This window comes from Rattus rattus, chromosome 18 (genome assembly GCF_011064425.1).
Source record: "Rattus rattus isolate New Zealand chromosome 18, Rrattus_CSIRO_v1, whole genome shotgun sequence".
In the NCBI taxonomy this organism is placed as follows: domain Eukaryota; kingdom Metazoa; phylum Chordata; class Mammalia; order Rodentia; family Muridae; genus Rattus; species Rattus rattus.
Window position 1 is genome coordinate 26,852,750 of NC_046171.1, and position 8,590 is coordinate 26,861,339.

Sequence of the window (8,590 nt, forward strand, 5' to 3'; positions counted from 1 at the left end):
GATTTGGGCGCGATTGCCTGAAGGGACATTCAATGCCCCCGGAGCTGGAGTCACAGGCGGCTGTGAGCGGAGTGTGAGTTCTATAAACCCACATCAGGCTCTCTGCAAGCCTTAACCACTGAGCTATGCTCCAGCCCCAGGAATTCTGTAGCTCATGGTTTCAGGGAAGGAACATGAGAAGGCATGGGGCAATATAGAGCACCCCAAGGAAAAACCCCAGTAACCCACTTTTCCCACACAGAGTCCCACAACCTCCCTCTCACTCCCCCCAGCATCCCCTGACATCCTAACTCCAGAGCCTCTAGGGGGCTATCTCTGGGGATGTCTTCCCAGACACCCTCAAGCATGCACTTCCTGATCTAGGCCTCTCTCAGTCCAGTCAAGCTGTTGACAACTAGAAAAGAAAACACCCTCTTCTTTCCTCCGCCATCGTGTGCTCTGCGCCGGATTCAGATCCTCGCCATGTCTTCTCACAAGACTTTCAGAATCAAGGGATTCCTGGCAAAGACACAAAAGCAAAATCGTCCTATTCCTCAATGGATTCGGATGAAAACTGGTAACAAAATCAGGTACAACTCTAAGAGAAGACACTGGAGGAGAGCGAAGCTGGGTCTGTAAGGAGTCCCACTATGGCAAGACAGGATTTATACTGAATTGTGGTCGTCAATCAGTCCGACCAGATGCATTTCAACATTTTTAACCTAGAGATTTACTTGTGTCTGAATTAATTTGTCCAGTAATAAAATTTAGAACCTTTCAAAAAAAAAGAAAAGTAAATACCAATATCACACGGTTGTCCTCATTTCACAGAATTGGCAAAGGGGGCGCCTGGCAACAAGAGCGAACCCACAAATCACCACTCCAAGCACCTGCACATCTGCCCTCCCCAGCATCCAGTGACCTGTGAGCAGCCCGCTCTTTCTCTACGACGTGCTAATTCTAACCCCACACCCGATCTTGCCCTGAGAGGCAAGCAGAGCCACCTGGTACTGCTTCACAAACCAGGCAGGGAGGTTGTGAGCCCTCCCTCTCCCCGCCTCAGCTCAAGCCTTTGACTGGCAGAGGGTTGGCCTAGTGCTGGCAAGGAAAGGAGGCCCAAGGAACCCGGAGAGTACTGAAGCATGGCCAGTTTGTAGTACTGTGAGAAAACTACTGGATGCGTGAGATCTGAGGGTGCCAAAGAGTAACCTGCCCATTTTACAGATGGGAACCTGGAGTCACTCAGCCAAAGAAGCCACACTTCCTAGTGGGAAACCCTTGGGAGAGCATGTCCAGCAAGATTTCATACCTCGTGGGCCAGTACCTCTGAGCACACTCCTTTAACACGGATCTCACTGTACCTGGATGTACCTGGTGGGACAGGATGCCCCCTGAGGATCCCATATGGTCTGAGGATAGCCCAGCTCTGGAAGCAGAGGGACAGGAAACAGCAGGACCTGAGATATGACTCATGGGCCCTACGAGAAGCCAGAAGAAAGGAACACGGCAGAAACAGTGCTTCCCACCCAGCTCTCTCCTGCTATTAGAGAGGAACTACAGAGGCACAGAGGAGAGATGGAGCATTCGGCATGGTTGCCCTGGAGACGCCAACTGCCCACAGCCACTCCCGCCCATGACAAATAATAATTATAACCCTTGGTGCCAATGGACACTCAAAACAGTTCTCTATTCCCAGGGCAGCGGGAGGCAGAGGGCAGGTGGAGTCACGCAGGCTTTCAAACCTAAGAAGTCATGTCTACCTTCCATCTCTACCCCACCTGTGCCCTCAGCAGTAAAACAGAGTCGAATGAGTCAGGCTTCACGGAACTATTCCCGCTAGAGGAGGCGAGTGACCCTGCGTCCATCGCTTCAGGCTGGCAAGCCTCTCCGTCTTCCAGCCTCCACCCCTCGCAGAAGTCCAGGTGTCTCCCACCACCCTGACCTCCGGTGAGCACCGAGTCTTGGCACAAGCCTACCACGTGACAGATTTATCACCTGCCCAGAGCTACAGATGGTGCCAGCTCAAAATGGCCGCCTCAGACTATAGCTGCCTTCCTCAGCAGCTGCTCTGGCTGCTCCTACCACCATGGTCAGCATAGCTTCGTAGATGCACCTCGAAGACAGAGAAGCACATACCTGTTCGCAGAGGTATGTCACCCTGGGACACACACGAAAGATCACACGTTGGTGCTTTTCCCAATCAAGCTCAACTCTGAGGAAAGGGAGAAAGTTGGTGAGAATAAGTGGTGAATCTCATCTAGGCTGACCCAGCATCATCGGTCTACATTACACAGCTCCTTCATCCTTCCATCCTCCCAGGAGGTGCTCCTTCAACAATCAGACTTGGTAGTGAGGGACCAGCAGACTGGGTGCAGGGTATCACAGGAACCCACAGCAGACCAGGGTCAGGGCTATTGAAGGGGGACCATGAGTGCGTTGGGGTAGAGCTTGCACACTATAATCTGTGAGGTGTCCAGGTTTCACTCCCTGGAGACTCGGTCTCTCTAATCCAGTGTGCTGGTCCTACTGAGGGTCCTGTGTCCTTCTCATGAGAAAGCTGCCATGACAGAACATGAAGCTCTCACCGCAGAGTCCAAGTTCACTGCGGCAGGGGGATGCCTCTGAGAAGTTAGGAAGCTTTTGGTCTCCATCAAGCACAAAGCAAAGGAAACTGTTCACTTCCTCTGGGTCAAGGCCAGCTCCAAATTGTAGGGGGGGTGGGGAGGATGTGTCACCAACTCCTGTGCAATTGTGAGTGGTTGCCCCGGAGACACTGTCCTCCTCCGTGCCATGGAGGAGGGAGGAAGGACAGTAGGTGATCTTTGTGAGTTCTGCTTCAGAGCCCAACCACACTTGGTGACCACAGGACGAGGAATGGGTTGCTGTACACATTATCCTGCTCTGAGGTCTGGAGCTGTAATTTCACAGCAAGGCTGTTGATTGTCCTCCAACCGTTCACGCCCGTCAGTACAGCCTCATTCTGAAAACAAGTAGGAACCACTGAGAACCCAGAGCAATCTCAGGCATGGTTCCCCTACCCTTACCCCCCCCTCCCCAATCTCTAGAAGAGAACAAAAAACCCAAGAGTTAGGAAGACTGATGGTTGGTGCTGGGTTTGGTTTGACCTACTATTTGATTTGCATGAAGCCTCCTGCTGCTTCCTGGGAGCCGCTGGGAGTTCCTGAGCCTACAGGGCTAAAGGGAAATGATGGGGGAGGTCCTTTCTCAGTCCCCTGAAGCAGGTGAGGTGGCCCTGGGGTGGAGGTGAGGACAGGGAGCAGAGAGGAGAACATCCCACAGGGTTATAAGAATTTCAATTAAAGCAGTCCCAGGTAGGTCCCTAATTAGTGTCTCTTCTCTGGCCACACTGAGAGGCACATGTCAAGTCTAGGACCACCTGAAACCACCGAGGACCCACAAAGGCTCCTCCCACAACACCATGCTGGTACCCAGCATCCAGAGCATCAGCGATGAGAATAGAAAAATTCCTGAAACCCTGAGTAAGCAGAAACCCCCCCACCCTTTCGCTGCGACCCCTCTATCTCCCTTGCCCTAATCCCAGAGGGCTCAGAAGCAAGAAGGAAATAAGCGCACAAGGCAAGCAAAGCAGACTGACCCCCCACTCGTGGGCCAGACCCACAATGCCTCAGGGGGATCAGGAGTGGGATGGAGACTTGGGCTGACCTTGAAAGTGAAGCCCAAGACTAAATTCAACAGAATAGATCAGAAACTGATATAGCCGGTCTAGGAGGTCAAGAGGCAGGGGGCCTGGGAGGATCGAGTTGGAAGGCAACACTGGAACCCTGTCCATGTGCATCCCACCAACTCCAAGCTCTCTTTACATTAGAGAATTCCCCTGGGTGCTTGAGCAAACAGCACCAAGGAAGTCAGTGGCTTTATACAGCTAAAGTTTACTTCTCCAGCCAACCAATACACTGGGGAGGGCTGAGGCAGGAGGGTTATGAAGTCAAGTCTCTCTTAGGTCATGAGGCAAGACCCTGTCGCAACAAAACCAAACCAAAGTGTATTGCCCCTTTGTGTAAAATCTGACCACACCAGGTAATTTTCTGGGCTGGCTCTCTTCCAAGAAGTGACTCGGGGATCCAGGTTCCTTCCATCAGCCAGTTTGTGAGTCTGGGAAAAACCTCCCAGAGGCTTCACCTAACCAAGAATAACAACATGCACACTTCCTGCTTGCATTCTATTGGCTGGAAAGGGTCACAGGACCAAGTTATGACTTAAGTTTGACTGGGAGTGGTCTCTGTCATGGTGGCCTTATACTATCAAATTTATCAGAGTCTGCCTGTGAGCTAGGGTCCATACAGGCCCTGAGAAGACCACAGGAAAGGGAGACCCAGGGATTGCCCCTAGAGGAGCCATGTTTGCAAACAAGCCAAGATGACAGTGGTGTCAGCAAGTGTAGAGAACGTGGGCGGGGGGAGAAGGGGAGGAGAAGGAGAGGGGGAAGGGGAGAGAGAAACTCCAGAGCTCTGGTGAGGGGAGAAAGAAGCTCCCTCCTAGGCATGAAGGACAAAAGAAAGACTCAGGAGCCCTTGGCTCTCCTGGATGTTCTTTCTCCCAACCAACTCAGATGGGTTCTGCCTGTGAAAAGTCCCCCCTTCGATCCTCCCACTCCTCAGGCCCAGCAGGTTAAAAGAGATGACCCCTGTGTTCTATGACTTTGGATAAGCCAGTAAAAGTCAGGAGGCCTTCCTTTCACCCTCCCTAGGCCTTGTCTTCCTACTGCTTGAATAAAGCAATCAGAAAGTTCTAGAAAGCGCTGTAACAAGACCATGGCTTTGATCAACCAGAAGAGCCTCTTTGAGGAAAGTCCTTCCCCTCTGGTTTCTCACCTGTCCAGTAAAGCAAGGCGAGCTGCTCTGAGGAAGGGAAGGGGAGGGTGGGCTGTGGCCAGGTGCTCTACAGAAGGCAGAGGCAGCTAGAGAGACAGTCTGTCCCCCACCTCTCAACCCAAGCTTGTCACTAATGAAGCCTATCTGCGGAGTAATTAGCCCCAATCATGGTTCACATTAGGCAGACACAGTCTCAGTACAGTGGTGGCAGGCAGGTCCAGGGACGTGGATGGAGCTCAGGGATTTGAACACTGCATTATAGCAGAGATACGTCCTAATGTAGTTTAATTACCCCCAGACAGCCTCAGATGTAATTGAGCCTAAATGCACTGGTGGGAGAGGAGGTTGATGTGTGGGTAATGATGGCACTTTGCAAGACAAAGCCGGCTCCAGTGGGCAGTGGCAGGGGTGGGAAGCAGAGAGCTGAGGTAGCATCCAGGCCAGAGCCCCTTCATTTCTCAAACCTGGAAGGGCTTGACCCTAGGTTGACCAGATGTCCTCATGCATCTACCAGCATCAGCAGGAAATTGCCTTGGCCCTCTCATCTGGAGAGCAGAGGTTCCTTCTGTGTGCTTCTGTTTTGTTCCCCCACAGATGGCAATCACAGGGAATGGTGATCAGTAGGTAGAAAGCTATGCATGGCCCTCCTTTCCAGTAATTCTAGCACTTGGGTTGTGGAGACAAGAGAATCGAGAGTTCAAGGTCAGTATCAGATATATATAAAATTCAAGGCCAGCTTGGTCCACATGAGGCTATATAAAAAGAAAAAGAAAAAGAAAAAAATCCTGCTTTAATGGAGAACAATCTGCAGGTGGAAGTTGGAGAAGGGAAAATTGAAGAGTCAATGGCCATTCAAAGGGGAGAGAGGTGAGTGGTCCTCAGGGATGCTTTTTGAGGGAGGAGGAAGTACTCTCTGCTATGAATTTGAGCCCTGTGCCTCAAGGAGAGATGCTCCAGCTGGCTGTTCCATACGGCACCCTCTGGAGGCCAGAGAGCCTGCAATACAGCAACCTGGGGTCCACAGAAGGCTCCTCAGAGGGAGCACATTGGCCTCACTTGAGTGGTCCCAACTGCTAGCATAGAGCCTCATGGGATATTCTGCAGCATGAATACATGTTTGAATACCGTTTACCCAGTTGTCACTTCAGTGTGTCACCCTCTGGACCTCAGTGCCCTTGTAGGGACATGGAGTCTTTGAAGCACACCTTATCTTCCAGGGTAGGAATGACAGTGGCAAGTGGGCCAAGGGCCAAAAGAGCCCTGACTGAGAGCCCCAGATAAAGGAGTGGGGAGCAACTCCATATGGGGCCTGTCATGGTTGACTATGCTTGGCCCAGGGAGTGGCACTACTTGGAGGTGTGGCATTGTTGGAATAGGTGTATTACTGTGGGCATAGGCTTTAAGATCCTCATTCTCTCCGACTGGAATCCAGTATTCTGCTAGCAGCCTTCAGATAAAGATACAGAACTCTCAGCTCTGCCTGCACCATGCCACCTGGATGCTACCATGTTCCCACCTTGATGATAATGGATTGAACCTCTGAACCTGTAGCCAGCCCCAATTAAATGTTGTCCTTTATAAGACTTGCATCGATCCTAGTGTCTGTTCACAGCAATAAAACTCTAACTAAGACAGGGCCCATCTTCTGTCTTGCCTCTTGAGTACAGACAGACTCACAGACTTATATGACCCAGGTTAACCACCTGGACCATGAGAAACATTGCTTTTCCTTCAACTGTCTGAAGTAGAAACTTCTAGTTCTTTGGAAAACTAGTTGTCAGATGATGTTTTGTGGGGCACACAGGTGAAAGGTTATCTTGCTAAATCAAACACATGAAAGACTGTTTTCCTAAAGCAGACACAGGTGAAAGGATGTTTTGATCTAGCAAACACATGGAAGGACTCTTGGTGAAGGAGTGTAAATCTGACCCCCAGTCAGTGGGAGACGGGCACTGAGCATAGGTTTGGTTTGCTCCGCCTCGCTACTCTTCACTAAAGGCATGCGTGTATTGGTTCATCTTATATAGCGTTGCTGAGCTCAACTTGTGGTAATGCTGCCATTGAGAGAAACTCACCCAAGAACTGCTCGTGAGGTTCCTGAGGCAGCTTGCCACTTCTGCGGCCTCGCCTCAGGGTGGTTGGCCAGCCTGGCAGTTTCTTCAGGATTGAACTATAGCTGCCTGGTATCTGTTTGCTGAAAGGACTGCACTGTAGCTGCTGGTTCGTGCCTGGTGTCTGCCGGCCTAGAGGACTGGTCTGCAGCTGTAGAGTCGTATTTGGTGTTTGCTACAGGACTGAACTGCTGCCCAAGAAGATCCAGCTCGCCCCCAAGAACTGTTGCTGAACAGGTCCACTTCCCCCACATCCTAATAATTTTTCTCTTCCACTGCCTCTGCTGTGTGGTGGACTAGAAGAGAGGTTGAACCCTTATTAAAGGTAGATTGCAAAGAATTTATGACTACACCTGTCCCCTTCTTAGACGTGCCATGACTCCTGTGTGGGCACTGATGTCTCTAGCTACAGTACTCCTGATGTCAAGGATGGCCACTGTGGTAGAGGGAGTCGTTTGAGGTTCCTGAATAACCATGGGGTTGGGGGATACCATTGCATGTGGTGATGGGCAGCACTCCAGCAGGGACCTGGCTCACGATGAGTTCAGAATGCCAAGAAGTACACGCTACTGCAAAAGACCTTCATGCACTTCATACCTACAGGTTAGCAGATGAGAGGGAGGGGCTTGGAGGACAAGCCATCTTCTCAGGGCATGTGTTCACGGGTAGGAGAGATAAGATAAGACAGAGCAGACAGAGGGCCATGTCTAATAATAGTCCTGAAGTGGGAACTCTACCATCCCTTCTGCTACACCTAACCACAGCAATGTAGTCATCCCTTCTTCCTGACCTCATCGGGTCTTCCCAGGACCTCTGCCCATGACTTGCTGCACAACTTGGTTGACTCACTAAGCTCCCACTTGGCCTGTGCATTCTCAACTGGACAAGTCACCTGAGCCAGGAGGTTGTTATATACATCCAACTTGAACATCTGGTCTTCTTGTCTCACAAATGGGACAGTGGAAGGTGCTTGCTCTCTTGAAGACCCTTGATCCTCTACCCACGAGCTCACATGCTCCCTCCCTGAGGACTCAGCAGTGACTGGGATCCACGGTGACATTGAGGAACATGTAGCTCTCTCTCCTGCCCAATGGGCCATGTGCCAACACCTGCCTTCTTCCCCAGAGTTATCTATCACTGTCTTAGCAGGTCGGTAGGGAGATGGCTTCATTAGCTTCCCCTGAGACATCCATCCTCGTGCGCAGAGACAAATGAAGCCCTTGTACCACACAGAGAGCTCGGACTTCTCAGAGCCTGGGGGCATCTCTGCTCTCTGGGCAATTCCTCCACCCGAGGTCACAGGCAGGAGGGATCCCTCCCCCCCACCCCCGTCACCAAGACCAAAGCACCCATTATTAGAGGGGCCGCTGAGTTACTCCAGCCTTCACCTGTCTATTAAAATGTACACAGTTCTGGCAGGAGGAAGAATTGCATAAGAGCTTGGGACCAGGAGACAAGGTGGCCCTGTGTCTGCTCTGGGAACTGGGTGACTACCTTACCAACCTCATATTGGAGCCGTAGCATCCACATTTTTAAGTGAACGAATTTATCTAGAATTGAAAAAAAGAAAAAAGAAAACCTGGTAAACTCTGATCATGACTTGTAGCTTTTATTTTTCCTTTTGAGACAAGGTCTTCCTGTGTAGCC

The 8,590-nt window shown here is 51.0% G+C and overlaps 1 protein-coding gene across 1 annotated transcript; it reads left to right on the forward strand.

Moving 5' to 3' along the window:
- Positions 1 to 419: 419 nt before the first annotated feature.
- Positions 420 to 767, forward strand: LOC116887339 (60S ribosomal protein L39-like). The gene has a single exon (XM_032888932.1). It carries the CDS (start codon positions 463 to 465, stop codon positions 616 to 618), a length of 156 nt encoding a protein of 51 aa, XP_032744823.1. The 5' UTR covers positions 420 to 462; the 3' UTR covers positions 619 to 767.
- The last annotated feature ends 7,823 nt before the right edge of the window (positions 768 to 8,590 follow it).

Bases quoted from the DNA above. Each gene is read 5' to 3' on its own strand.
- LOC116887339 (XM_032888932.1), top strand. From the start codon at position 463: ATGTCTTCTCACAAGACTTTCAGAATCAAGGGATTCCTGGCAAAGACA.